General features: G+C 42.9%; 1 protein-coding gene across 8 annotated transcripts in view; it reads left to right on the top strand.

Moving 5' to 3' along the window:
* Nucleotides 1-20451, top strand: part of DNAH10 (dynein axonemal heavy chain 10) — a 53386-nt gene that overhangs the window by 26729 nt on the left and 6206 nt on the right. For 7 of the 8 annotated variants that reach the window (XM_074554412.1, XM_074554411.1, XM_074554410.1 and 4 more), the window contains 26 exons: nucleotides 339-484; nucleotides 898-1050; nucleotides 1339-1599; nucleotides 2255-2427; nucleotides 2771-2864; nucleotides 3908-4075; nucleotides 4365-4553; nucleotides 5663-5834; nucleotides 6742-6945; nucleotides 7662-7742; nucleotides 8147-8344; nucleotides 8943-9104; nucleotides 9645-9819; nucleotides 10859-11040; nucleotides 11244-11380; nucleotides 12245-12462; nucleotides 12799-13020; nucleotides 13556-13703; nucleotides 14493-14772; nucleotides 15122-15351; nucleotides 15960-16233; nucleotides 16863-16967; nucleotides 17434-17588; nucleotides 18331-18485; nucleotides 18699-18882; nucleotides 19434-19634. In XM_074554412.1, coding sequence (XP_074410513.1) covers nucleotides 339-484; nucleotides 898-1050; nucleotides 1339-1599; nucleotides 2255-2427; nucleotides 2771-2864; nucleotides 3908-4075; nucleotides 4365-4553; nucleotides 5663-5834; nucleotides 6742-6945; nucleotides 7662-7742; nucleotides 8147-8344; nucleotides 8943-9104; nucleotides 9645-9819; nucleotides 10859-11040; nucleotides 11244-11380; nucleotides 12245-12462; nucleotides 12799-13020; nucleotides 13556-13703; nucleotides 14493-14772; nucleotides 15122-15351; nucleotides 15960-16233; nucleotides 16863-16967; nucleotides 17434-17588; nucleotides 18331-18485; nucleotides 18699-18882; nucleotides 19434-19634 — 4667 coding nt within the window. The remainder of the gene's footprint in view (nucleotides 1-338; nucleotides 485-897; nucleotides 1051-1338; nucleotides 1600-2254; nucleotides 2428-2770; nucleotides 2865-3907; nucleotides 4076-4364; nucleotides 4554-5662; nucleotides 5835-6741; nucleotides 6946-7661; nucleotides 7743-8146; nucleotides 8345-8942; nucleotides 9105-9644; nucleotides 9820-10858; nucleotides 11041-11243; nucleotides 11381-12244; nucleotides 12463-12798; nucleotides 13021-13555; nucleotides 13704-14492; nucleotides 14773-15121; nucleotides 15352-15959; nucleotides 16234-16862; nucleotides 16968-17433; nucleotides 17589-18330; nucleotides 18486-18698; nucleotides 18883-19433; nucleotides 19635-20451) is intronic. The other variant, XM_074554414.1, reaches the window with a different exon arrangement.

Here is a 20451-nt window from a genome sequence, read left to right as displayed (position 1 = left end):
GGGAAAATGCTTATGATCCAAATAAATCCTGATTATATCCTTGAAATAGGGATTAAATGGAGCTTAACCAAACCATGGCCCTCCTATATGAAAGATAACTTCTTTTTTAGTCCATATATATATGGAAGAAAAGATCTCAATGACAAAGACTGAAAAGAGATGGTTAAGCAATAAAAATTTTCCTTCAGCATTTTTAGTGAATTGATAATTCATCTTATGTCTTTGTGCAACTGGATGTTAATACCTTGAGAGTGTGTTCCAGCACTGTTCTATAAATCTAAATCCCCCAGCTGTAGTGCATTTTCATTTAGGCAGGGGTTGTGTTTGCTCTTTTTCAGTGCCCACAGTGGATACCACCCGCACTGCTTGGTTGCTGGGACAGATGGTCAAAGCCAAACGCCCCGTTGTTCTCGTAGGTGAATCGGGTACATCTAAGACAGCAACCACACAGAACTTCCTAAGCAACCTGGACAGGGACGTTAATGTATGTGTGAGGCATTTTGCCCTGGTTGTAAAGCTGCATTTTCATTCTTTGCCCTTGTGTGAAATCTGCATTGTGAAGCCTGAGTCTGTGGGTTGCAATATTGACTTGGGTAATGTGACTGCACACTCCAGACCCAAAGTGTGTGACTGATTTGAAAATCCTTCAAGATCAAAGATGTTTTGTCCTCTTTTACCTTGTACAGACTCAATTATATAAAGTAAAAATTTCTTGTCAAAGTGCTAATGATGGGCTTACTTTTCTTTGTCACATGTAATTCAAGTGAGTAGTGGACCTGAGCAGCATTTCCTCTATGTCTGACAGCTAATATAAAAAGTATTTTTGAATGCTCCAGTAAAAATAAAAACCAACAAAACAGGTTAGAGTCCGTTCTCATAATCTCCTCCTGTTTGCAGCTGGTGCTGGTAATTAACTTCTCTTCTCGTACAACATCCCTGGACATTCAGAGAAACCTGGAGACAAATGTAGAAAAACGAACTAAAGACACTTTTGGCCCTCCCATGGGAAAACGTCTCCTTGTGTTCATGGATGATATGAATATGCCAAAGGTAAGATGTCAACATTTTTTCCAGGTAGTATAGAAACATTTGGGGTGGTACTGACATGGTCCCTGCAATCACAAATCCAGTGTGCATTTAGTTTATCTCAGAGAAGAGGCTTTTCCTAGAGGAGACGTTAGGATGAGTGTTCACAATCAGTGCCAGAGCTTTACAAAGTGTCCCTTGGTCCCTGTAATGTTCTCCTGAGTGTGGAAACCAGTATTCCCACAATAAAGCAGTAATTGGTGAGCTGTTGCACTGTGCTTTGGTGTATCCTGACTCGTGTGTGTGCTGCAGGTTGATGAGTATGGCACACAGCAGCCCATTGCCCTGCTGAAGCTGCTGCTGGAGAAAGGTTTCATGTACGACCGTGGTAAAGAGATGAACCTTAAATTTCTTCGAGACCTGGGTTTTGTTGCTGCCATGGGCAAAGCTGGAGGAGGTCGGAATGAAGTTGACCCTCGATTCATGTCACTCTTCAGTGTTTTTAACATCCCTTTTCCTTCTGAGCAATCACTGAATTTGATCTACTTGTCCATCCTGAAAGGCCACACTGCGGTAATTTCACTGTTTTTAAAGGATTGCTCAACTGGTGTATTATTTTTAAATAGACATTTATTTTTATGTTGTTGCAAGATTGAAAATCTTTGTTACTTCTTTTTTTTTTTTTTTTTTTTTTTTTGTACCTAGAACCTCATATAAACCTTTCTTTTTCTCTTCTCTTTCTCAATGGATTTTACATTGCTCGGATCAGTTCTTGTGTGATATGTAAACATTCAAGCCAGCATATAATTTATAAACCTGGGGCTTTTCATTTGTTGAAATGAGTAAATGACTTGGTTACAGTTCCTTAAAGCAAGTACACAAAGATCTGAAAATTTTTTCCTGAATGAGTGTGAAAATGTAATATAATGCAACAGACTGCATTGCTGGCAAGGTACCTGCAATATTAGATAAGAAAAGAGGAGTTTAATTATTCTGCTATAGAAATCTTGTAAGAATTCCAGTCACTGAGTTTGATGTTATCTTGAGCACTCAGAAGGTTCCAGAGTGAAGATGGAGCCTGCCCTAAACATTTAACTGCAGAATATTCATACTAGAGAGAATTGTTGAACCAAACAGGTTTAAAAGCTGGAAAGCACATTATGTTTAATAGCATTGAATTCTGTCTGGGCAGTCTCATGAAAACACCTCTTCTTTCTCATGCTTGCAGAACTTTAATGAGTCCATATCAGCCATTTCTGACAAGATTACTCAGTGTACTTTGGAACTTTATAAAATGATCGTTACTGACCTGCCGCCTACTCCTTCCAAATTCCATTACATTTTTAACCTGCGGGATCTCTCCAGGGTCTATAATGGGCTTGTTCTCACAGATGCAGAAAGGTAAGAATAGAAAAATTGTCATTAGTGGTCCCACACCTATTTTATTTTTTTGGTGAGTCTGAATGAAATTGGCATCATTTGGTACAGGAAATCAGTCACATTTGGTCACTTTTTGTTAAACCACAGTGAGAAATAGAACATCCTAAATTGTGACCTTAGTCTTGATGCCAAACACTGATGCATGAATCTCTCTTAAATAAGCTACCAGAGGTAAAAATGCAAAAGAACCAAATCATAAAGAGTAAAAAGGTCAGTTCAGAATTTGGTCCTTGTTATTAACCATATGGCCTTAGGAATCATGTCAGCTCATTTGGTGCAGTCTGATATTTTGATGTTATTTCAGGTTTCACACAGCGACCCAGATGGTGAGAGTTTGGAGAAATGAGTGCCTGAGGGTTTTCCATGACAGGCTGATTAATGAGGCAGACAAAGAATTGGTGAGTAATTTCTTTCAGTTTTTTAGTAGTCACTGACTATTATTATGGCAATTAATTTGCAACAGCAACACTACCAAGTGTTGGGCTCGGGTCTTGCTGTCTGACTGCAGATTTGTGTAAGCAATATGTTGCTCATTAATTTAAAACATGGCCCATGGAAGATTTTTTCCTAAAACAATGTGGGCAGACTAAGAAAGCAGATCTACTGAAGGAATGGAAAGTATCACTTGGTTTGCCTGTCCAGGAAAATTGATTAGCAGAAGTGCAGGTGACAGAGTGTGAAAGAAGTACAGGAGAAAACTCAGGAAATCACTTCAAGTCAGTATTTTCCTTCAGGAAGGATTGTACCAGAATGTCACCGTACAATCAAGTAACTAAAAATAATAAAAGCCAAATTCTTACACAATGAACTTAGTTCTGGCTGTTGTGCAAATTGGAAAATACTTCAAATTATATCTTTAAACACAGAAGAGAACAATGTCAATTTTAAACCTCGAGATTTAGGGCAGAAATTGAGATAAAATCTACTCATCTATAAGCAACCTGCTTTGCTTTGGAAGTTGCTTAGATAAAAAGAGGTAGGCCAAGAAGACTTCAGATTTTTCTCGTTAAAACTTTCTCCTCTAAAATACAAAGATACATCTCCAGCTCCATTTTCCCAATGCAGAATATTGATGCAGACTTTGAAAATTTTGTGAGAGATCTTTCTGGTAAGACATCTATGAATACTGAAAAGGGAAGTTTATTAATATACTGTTTGCATCAATATATGAGAAGGTGTTTTATTTAACAGGCTTCTCCCTTTTTGTTTTGATGTCGTACAGTTGATTGGCTTGAACCATTCTTGAACTGCCTATTAGATAATTTTAATCAAACATAGAATACAGAAGGGGGCTGTAATCTTTGGATCTTCTAGTGACATAAGTATCACCTTGAAATAAATCAGTGTTTGAGCAAGAATCTGCATTATCACTTTCTAAGTATGGCTGGATTCACAGTGAGATGCTTTGTTGTGTTGCCTGACTCGTTTCATGTCCGTGAAGGTACAAGGCCATATAAGATCCTTGGTTGAGGAGCATTTCGCCGATCACTTGGAGCACGTCATGAGGGATCCCATTCTCTTTGGAGATTTCAGAACAGCACTGAATGAGGCAGAACCTCGTTTTTATGAAGACATCCAAGATTATGAATTAGCAAAAGCTCTCTTTAAGGTAGAGTGCATCAGCTGGGAACTGTGCCTGAGAACGGGCAGGAACCTGCCTCAAACTGCAGGAAATCTGTTCTTTTCTGTGTGCACACAGAACTTTATGTGCTTTAATGCCCATTTGGGGTTTGCAGTGATGAAAACTGAGGATCAGCTACAAAGTCAGCAGTGTTTTCCAATAGTTCATTTTCCCTGAGGAATGGGAAAGGAATAATGCTGCTGAATGAGCTATTTTCTTAATGTTATTAATTGTTTCATTGGTCTCCTAGTAACATTCTATTCACCTTTCTCTGAAGGAAATTTTGGATGACTACAACGAGTACCATATTAAAATGAATCTGGTTCTTTTTGATGACGCTCTGGAGCATTTAATCCGTATCCATCGCATCATCCGCATGGACCGCGGGCACGCCCTGCTCATCGGGGTGGGAGGCTCAGGAAAGCAGTCCCTGACCAAACTGGCTGCTCACACTGCTGGATGTGAGGTTGGTGACCCTGGGTCTTGGCTGGGAAAAGAGACAAGGTAAAACTGGGATTAAACTGGGGATGGGAGGGAGTCAGTCAGTCAAGACAAGATCAGGCTGGCAGCTCTTCCCTGTGGAAAGAAACCTATGGAATATGAATCCCAATATAACCAGTTAGATGGTGCCTGGGCCAGTTCTGACCCTCGCTGCTGGGCCAAAGGCAGCACTGCGGTGTTTTACCCCAGAGATACCTTGGCTGCTGGAGAGTGCAGCGGGGCAAGTCCAGGCTTGTCAGGACTCTGTTTACCTCAGGAGAGAGAGCTTCTGGCGATGGTGGAGAGAAAGGGAGCGGATTCTGCTAGAAGGTTGCCAGATGTTTATTCCATGAGCACAGATATGTCTGCACCGGGGCAACTGCTGCTAACAGAATGAAGACCGCATGGTCTCATTAACATTTTAAGCTCAGGACAGGGGAAGGGGAGGGGACAGGTGAGCCACCAACCAGGTGAAGGGGCAGGGTCTCAAGGGACTGGGGACACCTATCACACGACACCTTGCTGGTATGTTAGCCTGATTGACAGGGCACACTCAGCGAGGGGCGAGGGGGAAGGGAGAAGGTAAAACAGGACATTGCAACACACCACAACAGAAACCCAGGTGAGGTGATTGCCAGGAAGTCCAAGGTGATGACTGTGTGTGACCTGGGCAGGAGGCTGTCAGTGCCTGAATCTGGGTTGTGGCACTGGGGAAGGAAAACAAGGATGGGTTTGGTGATGAGCAATTAATTGTTCCTAACTACTGCTGTTGATGCTTAAATGTGTTACAGCAGCACTCCAGGGCTGCTTGATGAGCCCTGTTGTGATTGATACTGTATTATTTCAGAGGAAATGTTCCTCTCAGAGGCATTTTAATTAAAAAGGCTTGGAAGGAAAGAACAGAAAAGGAGCATGAACACAAAGCAATTTTGAAAATGCAATCCGCAGGGTTGTACAAATGCACAATTTTATTGATACTTAAACATTTACTGATGACTGGGGCCAAACCAACCCCCTTGAGTCTAAATGGAATTCAGACTTGCCATCATGTCTTGGGTCCATCTGTGTCTTCTCAGTGTATGTTTTCATCCTTAGGTATTTGAGATCATCTTGAGCCGAGGATATGGACAAAATAATTTCCGAGAGGATCTGAAAATTTTGTATGAGAAGTTGGGTATCTACGACAAGTCAGTGGTGTTCTTGTTCACTGATGGCCATGTGGCAGAAGAGAGTTTCCTGGAGCTCATCAACAACATGCTGACTTCAGGTGCCACTGGCAGCCTCTCTGCTTGTACCCTTGATACAACTATGACTGGTCTACCCTGTGTCCTCTGCTGCTTTCGTTGGTTACACTTTTAACTACTACCTGAAATGATCTTGGCCTTAACAATGGCTTTCTGGAATCTTCTTACAGTCATTTTTGTGTCTGGAGAGGTTATAGGGTTATAATATATATATATATATATATATATATATATATATATATACACTCCTGCTGGTGATGATGCTGCAGGAGTCTCAGATTTCTTCCAAGACTGAGGGAAACTTCAGCTGCATTTGGCCACAAACCCACCTGTTGTCCAATTGGCTTTTGAATATCATTCACCTGAACTGCAGCAACTGTTCATGAGTATATTCATGTATATATGTCCTGAAATGTAGTTTGGTATCTTCTAGCAAATGAAGCCACTGGAAATGAGCAGCAGCTGGCACTGTGTGAGCACTCTCTCTATAGAAATTCCTCCACAGTCTGATATGAGAACAGATGAGTTAATTGTATCCCTTGTCTTGTTCTAGTTTTCCCTGTCCCTGGTCTGTCATTAGGTTACTTATGCAGTATTTGCCACAAGACTGAGAGAACGAACACGTGAGCTGATGGTTCACAGACACGAACGAAAATTTTCTTTGCAAAGTCCTGTGACATTTTGTATATATTGCTGAAGCCCAAACAAAAATGAATTAATTACTCCTCTAAATCCCAAGTATGACCTATTTTCCATGAGGGCTGTGGGGAGGAGGAGAAGCATAGAGAGATGAATTGGTTCATTCAAAACTACTCAGAATCATTTTTGCAGAACTAGATTAAAATTGGTTTCTCATCTGCCCTATTCCCAGCCATATGGTTTCCTCTTACTGGTGGTTCTCACTAGCATTCTTCTGTCCTTATGTTACAGGAATGGTGCCAGCCCTTTATGCAGACGATGAAAAAGACACCATCCTAACTCAGATTGGAGATGAAGCTGCTAAAGCTGGCATGGGCCCAGCTAAAGAGAGTATCTGGCAGTATTTTGTAAGCAAATGTGCAAGCAACCTTCACATTGTCCTGGGAATGTCCCCGGTTGGGGAGGACCTGAGGACGTGGTGCAGAAATTTCCCAGGTATCATCTGTACACACTGCTTAGTCCCTGCCCTGTGAAACACAGAGTTACAGGCAAGAGAAAAACCTCCTGTGGACACTGAGTCTGGCAGCTGAAACTAAGCAGAGCAGGTTTCATGAGTAAGGGCTTGCATTGCGTGGTTTTTTTCCAGTTAATTACCACATATCAGTGAACAATATTGATTAGGATTTATCACATCAGTTCATTTTCCACTTGAACAGCTAGAAATCAATTGGTCATCCTCACTGAACTGGAAATCCACAGCCTTTGTCTGCAGCCTCTTTTCTGTAGCTTACAGCAGAAAGTGTGGTGTTAAACCATGAAACTAGGATGGTGGGAAGAGAAATCTTTTGTTCCAAAGCCTGGCAGATGCTGCAGGTGGCTGAAAGGAGTCCTGGGAAACAGGAGAGACTCGTGAAAGATGGGTCCAGGTGGGAATGCTAAACCAGGCCCTGCAGTACCTTATTGCAGCTCTGCTCTGTGTCCTGCAGAGCCTAAGGAATGGTACAGTGGGGTCAGCAGGACACAGGGGCAAAGCTCATCAGTTACTGTCAAAATCAAAGCCTGGACTTCATAGTAAATTCTGTTTCTAAGAAAGAGACAAGACTAATTTGCAAATTCTTGCTGTAAATAAAGTTAATTAGAGGATTGCCCATCTGATTAGGTCTTAGTTTTACAACGAAAGTTTTCAAATAACACTGTCCTTTTATTTTAAGGTCTTGTCAACAACACTGGTATTGACTGGTTCTTGCCCTGGCCTGCCCAGGCCTTGTCTGCAGTTGCACAATCCTTCCTGGGTATGTAACATGTCAGTATTTCAACCCATTAACCCTTGCCATAGCCAAAGAAATATATTCTTTACTTTGAAATTATTGTTCTTTTCACAAGTTCATTTCCCATTGTGCCTGTTACCTTGAGTCTAAATGGGTAATGCAAAAACCCAGTCAAAAAATGTCACTGCATTTAGAAATGTCACTGCATTAAGAAATGGTAGTTTCTTAATCAAATAGATTTTAAAAATTGATAACTTTCAATTTCCAACTCTGCAGACAATGTGGCTGACTACCAGGAGGTCCCCTTTGGCCTTGCTTTTTGCCCCAGCAAACAGACTTGTTTTGTGCCTGGCTTAGATGTACTTTTGGTCTATTCTGAAAAAAGCCACAAATTTTTGAAATTTCTTATTTCTTCTGCCCAATTTTAGCAAAAAACCCACGCATCCCACCAGAGAGCTTCCAGTCGGTGGTTGACCACATAGTCATGGTGCATGAATCTGTAGGGGATTTCAGCAAGAAATTTCTGGAGAAACTGAGACGTAGAAATCATGTCACACCAAAAAATTTTCTTGATTTTCTCAATACCTATGCAAAATTGCTGGATGAGAAAAATGAGTTCATTTTAGGTAAGGCTATGTAGATGTTTTCTCCTTTTTAATAAGTGATTTAACTATTGTGAAAGCAAAAGTTCTGGTGGGAATCCCACATATTACCCAGAATATGCCAAAACTCTGTTAGTACTATCTCAAATGCTGTGCTGGCACACAGCTGTGGGGCTGTGCTTTGACATTGACCCAAAATCCTGGCCACACATGCATGTTCAGACTCTGTCAAACAATGGGCTCTCCTCAAATCCTTTTGTGAATGAACATGAGCCAGAATCTCCAAACCAGACACTCCTCTGCTTGGGGAAGAGTCATGCTGAAATCCAATACCAGCATGGCCTTGCTCAGGGTTTGACTTTGTTCCTCAAGCAGCAATTCCTATTCATACTTCATGTGAAGAGGGTAAAACACAAACAGTGGAATGTGGCAAATACGCTGTGGCACGGGGCCACTATGTCAGCTCAAGTGACTTTGACATCATTTTGGCTGGCAGGCTCAGGAAAAGAAAATCTCTCAGTGCACCTCTAAGGATATTTTCTCTTGGTGAGGTTGTCTGTTGCTGTGTGCTTGAGCACAGCCAATGAATCACTGACATTTCTCCATTTTCTTTCCTACCTAGAACAATGTAAACGGCTGGATGGGGGCTTGGTTAAGCTGAAGGAAGCTGCTGTACAGCTGGCTGAGCTGAACGTGAAACTTGCTGAGCAAAAGGTTATACTGACAGAAAAAACAGCTGCTTGTGAGGCTTTGTTAAGAGACATTAAATTAAACACAGAAATAGGTGGGTAGTTTACAACTAGTGAAGTGTCCCATAGGCTAAGCAGGGCTCACATCATCTGGGTTAGGCTGGGTTGGGAGACCCTTGAAGAGCTCCAGCTGCTTCTCCAGGTATCCCTCTTGTTGTGTGTGCTGCTCCCAGGCCATGCCAGAAGGGCAGGTCCCCTGCCTTGCCCAGATTGCATCCTTGCTCCACATCTGGCCCACAACACTTTACACAGTGTTTGCCTGCCCCTGTCTTCTCTCTCCAAGGTGTTGGGCATAATGTGGGAAAGGCAATAGCAAGAAAGGTAATTTCTGATTCAGGCATTTAGTATTAGGGGAAAATCAGAGGGAAACATGGAGGAAAAGAGGGTATGCATGCTGTTGTGTGGAATACTAACTGTTCCTAACCTCATGACATAGCTGGCAACACAAATGTTCTGACTTAATGGTAATTTCTGATTTTCAGCAAAGAGTAAATGTCTGTTAGTGTATTACTTACTATATGTTCTGTATACAAATTTGAATGATTCATTTATGGTCCTGCCTTTGCAATTACTAGCTGAGGAGAAGAAAAAAATGGGTGAAGAGAAAGCTATAGAGATACAGGAGCAGAATGCAATAATTGCTGTGGAGAAGGCAGAGGCTGAGGCAGCCCTGGATCAAATCAAGCCAATCATGGAAGCTGCCAAACGGGAGGTGGAGAAGCTTGACAAGGCTGAAGTTACTGAACTCAGGTGACTCATTTGTATGTACAGGAGCACAAACTCTTGGAAATACACTCTTGTTTGCTGGGTCTGAGCCTTAACCTCACCTTTCTCACCTGCCTGTGAAGGTCAGGACATCAGGTGCCTGGGTGCAGAGGTCACAACAGAATACCCTAATTCCTAGTCCATGCCTTTGCCTTAAGACACTTCTTCCAGGCCTTTGTTTGCTGTTTTACCCCATCATTCTCTGGCCTGTGTCTGATGCACCAGAACCTGCTCTGGTTTTTACCTGAATGCGCCTGAATACCTGAAAGAGAGAAAAAGTAATTAACTGAACCCAATGAAGAGACACTTTCACTTTATAAGAAAAACCAAGAGAAAAGCAGTTTCATTTCCATAGCAACCTAACTGACAAAGTAACAGCAAGAAGTCCTAAGAAAAAAACAAACCACTTAATACAAAAAATAAAAAAACAACTAACAAACTTAAGAACACACCACATCATCTGAACAATGGCAGTTTAAACCTGTTCATTCCTTCTCTTTTTTCCCTGTGTAAGTAGGAACACATAACAGTTATTTTTCAGGGATACTTTCGTAGCACAAAAATGTATTTCCCTGCCTAATTTACTGCTCCCTATGTTTTGATAATACATCTTTTTTGTGAGGATTGATATAAAGGCACATCCAGTTTTTGGCTCTCCCTGAAATAGTTGTCCCCAGAATAGCAAAGGCTCTCCCTTCCCTGCCACACTTCAGTTTCCTTTCTCTCATAGATCTCTGGATTTTTCTCCAGCTGCTTCACTGCCCTAGGAAAGAATAGCGAGGATCAGTGTTTTGAGCTTTCCACTGCTAAAATCCTTTAGTATTTCATGGATCAAATTGGTTCTGAGTTTTTGATTAGTCAATAATTTATTGTCTGGCTTGGGTTATTTTTTTCAGTGTTGTGGCTTGTCTTATGTACAAGCTCCTGTATTGCAATGCCTCTCCTAACAGGCAGTACCCATGTCTGGCCTCATGTGCTTTGTCTCCTTTTTTCCCTTCCACTGTCTCTTTCACCTGTTTTCCAGGTCCTTTGCAACACCCCCGAAGCAGGTGCAGGTTGTTCTGGACTGTATTCTTATAATGAGAGGTTACAAAGAACAAAACTGGAAGAATGCCAAAGCCATGATGGCTGACACAAACTTCCTGAAACTTCTGTTGACAACAGACTTTAGGGAAATTCCATGGAGCAATGTGAAAGCTATGAGAGGTGAATTCCTGTTCTGGGTATTGCAGTGAATATAGGATCTTGTTAATGGGAACAGCCAACAGAGTCTCTTTAATATTCTGACAAATATTTCCTATTGTCTGTCACAGCATTGGCTGGTGCTGCTGATAGGAAAAGCTATTTCTTTGAGGGTTTGTTCACAGTTATTCAACTCACTTGCAATATTTTTGTGTTTGCCAATTTAGCTCTCTTAAAGAATCTTAATACTACCTGGGCTGAAATGGAAGTTATCAGCAGAGCAGGACTGGGAATGTTAAAGTTTGCTGAAGCAGTGGTGACCTACTGTGATGTAGTTAAAACAGTCAAGCCAAAGGAAGAAAAGGTAAAATGTGCTGGAATCAAACTTAGAGGAGGTCGAAACAAGATCCTGATGGAAAAGATAATACTTGACCATTTCATAGACTGCCCAGGTTTCCTATTGAAGTGCTTAAAAAGTGGTGTTTAGGAGAGCTAGTGTAGTGGCAGTGAGGCAGGTTGTCAGCCATAAATCACTGGATTTGTTGTGTCAGGATGCTGGGCTGTGGGTTGCCATCCATGCCAGTGCTTGAGGGATGAGGGAGGAACATGTTCAGTTGGAATTTTGTAATCTAATGTGCTTAGCAAAACACAGTTTAGAGCTGTTTACTAAAAACAAACTTTAAACCCATGGCATTTGGGCAGAACAGAGGTCAGTAGTACACTAAATCCATGTTCCTTAAGCACAGACCTTTGATTAGCTTTTTCTAGGATGACTGGAAATTCAACTGTATTACCAAAGGAAATCTAATGTCCAACAGATGACACTGGAAAATTTTGTCAAGAAAAGGTTCTTTTATACAACTGACTACAGAGCAAGTATATTCACAGATGGTGTGTCTGACTATTTTTGGAGCCTTAATATTATTATTATTAAGCAGAAAAACCTCCCCTTTTGTCAGGAGGTCCTGCTGACCTCCAGTGCTTTAATACTCCTTGTAGGTACAAAACTGGGAGATTTTCCTGCTTTGGAACTGCAGTGTCAGACCATGATGTGTGTTTGGGATGGGGAGAGGAGAGTGGCAGTGTCAGTTATTTTGGCTTACACTGTTTATTACCAGAACACTTTGAAAGATATAACACAACCAAAAGAAATGTAAGAACTTACTGCTTCTCTCTGAAATCCTCCTGTCCTCTGACACTCTTATGTTTCCTTCCAAATGTACTCTAGGTGGCCAGGCTGGAACGGAACTACGAGTTAAGTAAGCGGGAACTGGAAAGGATACAGGCAGAGCTGGCTGCCATTCAGGAGGAGCTTAAAGCTTTGGGGGAAAAATTAGACCAGACATTAAAAGAAAACCAAAAGTTACAAGAAGAAGCAGAGATAATGCAGAGAAGATTAGATGCTGCTGACAAGCTCATTGCTGGCTTGAAATCTGAGAATGAGAGGTAAATCTAGATCCAAAGAGGATCACTTTTGACATCAGAGGTTCATGTGTCAGGGATAAAATCTATCAGGTGGAGACATTTTTGAAAATATTGCTTTCTATGCTGTTTGTTTCTGAGAAGGGCTATTATCTGTTCTGAACTAATATCCATTAGCTCTTGGAAAATAACTGAGATTAATGGATGAAAGTTCAGATCAACTCAGTGTCTGTGGCCCCCATAATAGCAAGAGAAAACTGATTCTAAATTTGGCTGCTCTCAACCTGTATCTAAGTAGCAGGAAATGCTGCACATAAACCTCATCTTCCTGGTACAGAATCTCCCATATAATTATTTCAGGTGGTCAGATGAATTCAAGGAATTAGAAGCAAAGAAAGCGAAGTTGCTTGGAGATTGTCTGCTTGCTGCTGCTTTTCTGTGCTATGTGGGAGCCTTCAGCTGGGAGTTCCGCCATGAAATGATCTATCAGGTGTGGCATGAAGATATTGTCTCACGAGAAATCCCTGTCAGCCATCCATTCAAGCTGGAGGCCCTCCTGACTGATGAGGTGGAGGTTAGCAGGTATGTCCAGTCAGGAGACCCAGGGACTGCTGGATGTGGCACTGAAAGTGGGAGTCTGGAGCTGAATCTGGAGCACAGAGTTGGCATTGTGGGTGGAGGTGCACAGCCACACCAGAGAGGGAATTTACTTTCATGTCCTGATTAACAGGGGCCGTTTATTGTAACAATCTCTTGTACTTAACACCCAGGAACATTCACTGAACGTAGACATGTGTAATACCATTTCTAGGAAGTTTATCAGGAGTTCTGTATAAAATATGTTTCCATAACCCAGCCAGTGTCTTTTCATTGACTTCAATGGGTTTGGCATTAAATGCAGCCCCAGGGAGCCCATGTGAGGCTACCACAGGATTGCCCACAGTCAGTGCTTTGACAGTGAGTCAGTCTGAGCTGTGCCACCGTCCCCAGAACCACATGCACTGTGTCTGGCTGATTGTGTGCTCAGTGAGTTGCATCGTTTTGCTGACAAATGAAATGTGCTGCTCTCCCATTGAGTTTTCATCCCTGGCCGGTCTTTGGTCCATTCTGTTCCCAGGTGGGTTTCTGAAGGATTGCCCCCAGATGAGCTGTCTGTCCAGAATGGAATCCTCACAACGTATTCCAGCCGCTTCCCGCTCTGCATTGACCCGCAGCAGCAGGCATTGCATTGGATTAAGAAGAAGGAAGAACAAAATAACCTGAGGGTAAAGATGGAAGATTGCTTTACCTCATTACTGATTGTGTTCAAAGCTGCATAAATATCTGTCACCTTGAATGGGGAACCAGTTATATAGCACAGAATTATTGAATGGTTTGGATTGGGAAGGACATTCTAGTTCCACCCCTGGCCATGGGCAGGGACACCTTCCACTATCCCAGGGTGCTCCAAGCTTTCAATACTGCCAGGGACTGGGCAGCCACAGCTTCCCTGGAAACTTATGCCAGGGCCTCATCACCCTCACAGGGAAAGATTCCTTCCTAAATATGTAATTTAGCCTTGGCCTTTTTCAGTCTGAAGCCATTTCCCCTTGTCTCATTGCTAAATGTGCTTGTCCAAAGTGCCTCTCCATCTCTCTTGGAGCCCCTTTAGGTTTGGAAGGTGCTAAAAGTCTCCTTGGAGCCTCCTTTACTCCAGGATGAAGAACCCCAGCTCTCTCAGCCTGTCTGCACATGCAGAAAGAGTCTAACCAAAAGGCTGATGTAGATTGTGATTAATCTGAGCTCCAGGATGGAACTTCCATGTAGGAGACAATAAACACATTTAGAGGCACAGCTAGAACTTTAAAGGGTAATTTCCAAATGGAAATTATTCTCAGCTAATCAGAAAAAAAGCACCTTACTGTTCTGTGCAAGTGCACATTGATATCATCAGAGGAAAGACAAAAAACAGCAAGGAACAAACTTCATTAGTGTTGGCAGCTACTGCAAAATAATAATGTGCAGCAAATTGAATATCAGTTCTCCTTTCACATTTTCCCATTGTTCTCTTGCAGATGGCTACCTTTAGTGACCCAGATTTCCTGAAACAACTAGAACAGGCCATAAAGTATGGAAGCCCTTTCCTGGTGCACAGTATTGATGAGTACATCGACCCTGTGATAGACAATGTCTTAGAGAAGAACGTCAAAGTTGCACAGGGGAGAGCATTCATTGTGCTGGGGGACAAGGAGGTTGACTATGACAGTAATTTTAAAATGTACCTGAACACCAAGTTAGCAAACCCAAAGTATTCTCCCTCTGTGTTTGGCAGAGCTATTGTTATCAATTATACAGGTAAGCTTAAGTGTGTATATAATAACAGAGTAGGGGTTGTGCTGTTGTGCAAATTTAGGGCCTGGGTCATTGTCTCAATGAAACTAAAAAATTCATACTCTCCCTTATACTCAGCATCTGATTTAATAGAAAATCCTCACTTCTCTCTTCTAATCTGCAACTGAGCTAAAAATCTCTTCCTGTCCTGGTCAGGTGAGGATGCTTTGGTGGAATCAAGATGCACAGTCATTAACCAGATCAATCTGTTGCATTGTGTGGTCTTATGAGAGGCCTGAGATTAAATAAGTTGCACAAAAAACTGTCCTGTGCTTACACAAGTCTGTGCTGTGTCCATGTGTTGTGCCTGCAGTCACCCTCAAGGGCCTAGAGGATCAGCTGCTCAGTGTCATCACGGGGTTTGAAAGGAGGGAACTGGAGGAACAGAGGGAACGTCTCATCCAGGAGACAAGTCAAAACAAAAACCTGCTAAAAAATCTGGAAGACACTCTCCTTCATGGACTGTCAACTTCCACAGGAAACATGCTGGATAATGTGGAATTGGTGCAAACCTTGGAGGACACAAAATTCAAAGCTACTGAGGTACCAGCTCTGGGCTTTTTGGAGGGGTATCTATGGACAGAACGTTGTTGTTCCTTTTTCATTGTGCTTCCATTTTCCCCTGAAGCTTGCAAATAGTTTGAAAGGAAATGGTGAGTTTTCTCATGAATGTGTTGCATCTTTCAGTATTGGGCACTATTTTATTGATCAGAGAACCAAATCCTATCTTCAGGGAAGTCCTTAACAGGACCAAAGTAATGTTTGTTTACAGTTCTAAGACAAAAGAATCCATCCTTGGAGTTTTCAGGCCACAGCTGGACAAAGCCACGCTGGACCTGATCTGATCTTGGTGTTATAACCAAGCTTTGGGCAGAGAAGTTGAACTAAAAATCCCCAGAGGGCCCTTGCCACACTATTTCCATGACTTTTTGTAAATCTTTGCTGTTCCTTTTCATAAATATACAGGGGGGGATTAATTTTATCTAACTTTTAATTTTTATAATTCATACAACTTCTTTGGAGTTACCTGCCCAGATTCCCTGTACAGTCACACAGAGAGGCAGGCACTGAGCAGCTCTGATTGCTGTGGTGGGATGGATGCACTGGGATCAGCACAGCAGTCACAGGTGCACAAACCCCTGTCTGCCCAGGTGATTGAGAAGCTGAAGCTGGCTGAGACGACCGCAGCCGATATCGACCTTCTCCGAGATGGCTACAGACCAGCTGCCAAGAGAGGGGCCATTCTCTTCTCTGTGCTGGCTGAACTGGCCTTTGTCAACATCATGTACCAGTTCTCACTGGTCTCCTTCTTGGAGGTTTTTGGATTCTCTCTTCGGAAATCCATGCCCAGTCCTATTCTTCCTAAGAGGTTAAAAAACATCATGGATACACTGACTGTGAGCACCTACAACTATGGCTGCACAGGTTAGTGCTGTTTAGCCAGGGCTGAGACTGTGTAGTGCAAATAAAGTGAAGCCCTGACTGCATGTGAAAGAGGCAAGGTATTGAGCAGGGAATTCAGTGACGTTCAGGTCTCCTGGTTCACACTTTCCTCCCTGCTATTTCTTTTAGAAGAACATTGCACCTTACCAATGAAACTCTCGCAAAAATATTTTTCTTAACACAGTTACAAATGGTAAAGGCAGCCATAGAGCTGCTCACAGGGTTCTATTGACTCTTAAAGCCTGACTCAAAGCCCCAGCTTTGATGCCCTGATCACAGAATCATAGCATTGTTCAGGCTGGAGAAGACCTTTAGGAATATCAATTCCAGCCATCAACCAAATGATCTTTGTGGGGTGACCAGATCATAGAATCACAGAATGGTTTGGGTTAAAAGGAACCTTAGGAATCATCTGGTTCCAGCTCCCTGCCATGGGCTGGGATGCCACTCACTAGATCAGGGTGCTGAGGGCCCCATCCAAAATGGCCTTGAGCACTTGCAGGGGTGGAGCATCCCATCAATCCCACAACAGATGAAGGATGTGGATTGAAAGATTGCTCCAGTTCCACAAGCTTTTGCAGCTGATTTTTGAAAATGTCCTTTCAACGTAGCCTTGTTCGAGAAGCACAAGTTGCTGTTCGCCTTTGACATGACTGTCAAGATAGAACAAGCTGAAGGCCGAGTTCCACAGGAAGAATTTGATTTCTTTTTGAAAGGTAAAGTGAATATTTACATGTAAGTAGGTAGCTCAACACAGCAATAGCTAAAAGATCTTTTGAAGAGAGATCTTTGACTAGAGATGATTTACTATGAGCCAGCACCTCAATATGGGGAGCTCTCCCACTGAGAGCTGTCCTGTGTGGGGTTACACAGAATTTCTATTTCATATTAGCTAATTGTTAGAATGTTATATGAGGAAAGGAATCTGCAGTTATTTTCTGACTATGTTGTAGTTATTTTCTGACTGTGCATACATAATTTTAGAAATGTTTGCAAGGATAAAACTCTGGCTTTTGCAAGCCCTCGTAAAATGCCATCTTTCCCTCAGCAGACCAGTCTAATCTCACAGTGCTTCCAGGAACAGATTTCCTCGGGGTTCCTGTGTGCAGGGGGGCTGTGTGAGGGGTCATGCACTGGAGGGTTTCTGACATGGACACTGATCTGCTCTCTGAACGTGCCTAGGCAATATTTCCCTGGAGAAGAGTGCCCGTAAGAAACCGTTTCCTTGGCTGCCAGATCAAGGCTGGGAAGACCTAATTCGCCTGTCTGAGCTACTTCCTGAGAAATTTGAATCTCTTCCAGATGATGTGGAAGACAACCAAGATGAATGGAAAAATGTACGTGCTTTTTGCAATGCTGTTTTCTCTCCTGGTTTTTATTCTGGTATTAAATGGTCAAGTGTGATGCAATGTGTCAGCAGTGCACATGTGAGTTGTCACTGTGGGCTCCTTCCCTCAAAGCCTTTCTTTGCTTCTTAACCTCAGTTAGTGATTGGCTTCTTTGTAGAAGAATTAAGGATTATATTATTTAAAAAACAAACCAAAATACTTTCCCTGTTATACTATAGAATTTTTATTTGTCATTCAAATGCCTTGGAGGAGTTATTTACCCTGTTATATTCGGTGGGAATTTTCTGTTCATTTCAGCAGTCAACATTTCAGTGGTGTTTTTGTACTGTGTTTTGCTCTTCTTGTGGCAGTGAATTCCATAGGCTATTGACAAACACAGATTTCTTTTGTTCCTCCTTTAGCTTCATTCCATGTCTTCTTGCTTAGTAAGAAGTTTTCCTGCAAGCAATCTGTTAATGCCTTTTTGCTTTTGATACTATTTTCTATATCTTAAGAGAATTAGTTGACATAAACTGAAAGTACAAATGTGTTTCTAGACTTGAATACTTTATACTGAAAAAGTTGGATTTTTCACATTTACCTGATTTTTTAATATTTATTTGCAGCTGATTGACTTTCTTTGTTTTTGTTGTGTCTCTTAGCCCCTCATTCATCAAATTGATTTTCTCTTTCCTAGTAATTTCCCTAACAGAGCCGCTGGGTTCATTTGAGTGCTGTCTTTCCTTGCCAGTGGTATGACACAGATGCTCTGGAGCAGATCCCATTGCCAATGCATTACCAGCGCAGTGTCACAGACTTCCAGAAGCTTCTCCTGCTGCGCTGCTTCCGGGTGGACCGGATGTACCGGGCGGTGATGGACTATGTGACCGTGACCATGGGCGAGACGTGAGTCCCTGTCCCCTCAGCCCCAGCACAGCTCTCACAGAGCTGCCATCAGCTGGGACAAGGCTCTGAATTTGCCTGAGGAGCAGAGCAGGGGCTGTGTGTGAGTGATTTCCACGTGCAGTCCGTGGTGAGCTGTGCCCTGGGTGTGCAAGGCTCTGTTCCCACGTGGAGCTGCTCTGCCATCACCCAAACCTTTGGGTTTTCCCTCTGCAGGTACGTGCAGCCCCCTGTGATCAGCTTTGATGCCATCCTGCAGCAGAGCACCCCTTTCATACCTGTGGTTTTCATCCTAAGCCCTGGCTCTGATCCTGTCAGTGACCTCATGAAACTGGCTGAGAGATCAGAATTTAAAGCAGATAGACTCAAATTCCTGGCCATGGGACAAGGCCAAGAAGAGGTAACTTGGATGGGAGGGTGGGGATGTGCTGTGTGCAGTGAGTGTGCATTGCAAGCCACGCTCCTGATGCTCTGGGACTGATCAAACTTCCATAGGTCTGCTCCATTTTAAAAGGAGTTACTCATGGTTCTGACATAGATTTGTCAGTTTGGGAATAACATTTTACTGAACCTGAAAAGGGCCATTTGGCTGACTGGCTGCTGTTCTGGTTTGGGTGGGGGTAGATTCAGAATCAGATTTTCACTTGTTCAAAAGCAGAGATGAGAAGATGTTGCTGTGTATGGACATGAGGTGGTTGAAAGTTACAGTGTTTGCTGCCAGAAAGTTTTGATATTTCTCCTGCCTTTCCCGTGACTTTCCTTTTTGTTATGGACACTAAGGCAGGATGTCTAGAGCTTAAGAGCTGACTGAATTTGCCATGATTTCAGTCAGTGGAAGAACTCCCACCAGACTCATTTAGACCCCACTTTCCTACCCACTGCACGAGCCCATCAGAGGCAGTTTGTTCTCAGGGTAAAGGGAGACTTACAGGTTGTTCTCCCTGTCCTCAGATCGCTCTGCAGCTGCTGGAGGAGTCAGTGGTTCATGGACATTGGCTCATGCTGCAGAACTGTCACCTTTTGGTGAAGTGGCTCGTCCACCTGGAAAAGGCTGTGGAGAAAATCACAAATCCTCACGACGACTTTCGCCTCTGGCTGACGACTGACCCAACTGAAGGCTTCCCCATTGGGATCCTGCAGAAAGCCTTAAAGGTGGGCAAGCCCCAGCCAGGAGGGCCTGTCCTGGCACTGGTGCTCAGCAGAACAGGCTGGCTCTGGGAGCAGCCTGACCTCAGTGCAGCACACTGGCCCAGGCTTATGAACTCAATTCTGTCTTTATTTAAGCCAAATCCTTTTTTCATCATCATCCTGTTTATTTTCCTGGCATGTTTCCTTTGGGTGAAAACTGTTCAGCAGTTATTTCAAAACAGAGGTTTGTGAGGAAACCTGGAGATGTGGCAAATGGTCTTTAGATTTAAATGAGGAGTACTGGAGACAGAAAGAGCCCTGTCAGCCCTGATGCTGCAGGGCAGAGCCAGGGCAGTGTCAGGCTGGCAGTGCCAGTGGAGCAGATGTTGGAAGTGGATAATGGTTTCCAGCTGCTACTCCAGGCTGCAGTGTTTATCACTAAAGGCTGAGCTGATTATTTTGAAGGCACAGGCCATGATTCTGCCCTAATGTTCTTTTCTGTGGCTGCTTTACTGCTGCTGTGGTGCCCTGTCCTGTAAACATTTATTTCATTTCACAGAGTTAAAGCAGTGGCTCAGTGGCAGCTCTGGGCTGTTCTCCCACTCCTCCTGCACTGGGAAGGGAGCCTGAGTGGATCTTTAAGGCTGCAGAGCTGCACTTTTGGGTCTTGCCAGGAGCACTGAGAGCTGAGGTTTCAGAGCCCTTTGAAAGGCTGCCAGGAAGCTGCTCTGGCACTTTGATCAGCAGGAAAGCCACGTTGTTAAAGCATCTTACTGTGAGCATATAGGGCACATTAAAATGTGTAAAATACTGGTATTTCAGTAAATTAGATCTTCAAGTA

Source organism: Zonotrichia albicollis, chromosome 18 (genome assembly GCF_047830755.1).
Source record: "Zonotrichia albicollis isolate bZonAlb1 chromosome 18, bZonAlb1.hap1, whole genome shotgun sequence".
Classification (NCBI taxonomy): domain Eukaryota; kingdom Metazoa; phylum Chordata; class Aves; order Passeriformes; family Passerellidae; genus Zonotrichia; species Zonotrichia albicollis.
This window is presented reverse-complemented; position numbering and strand designations above follow the sequence as displayed.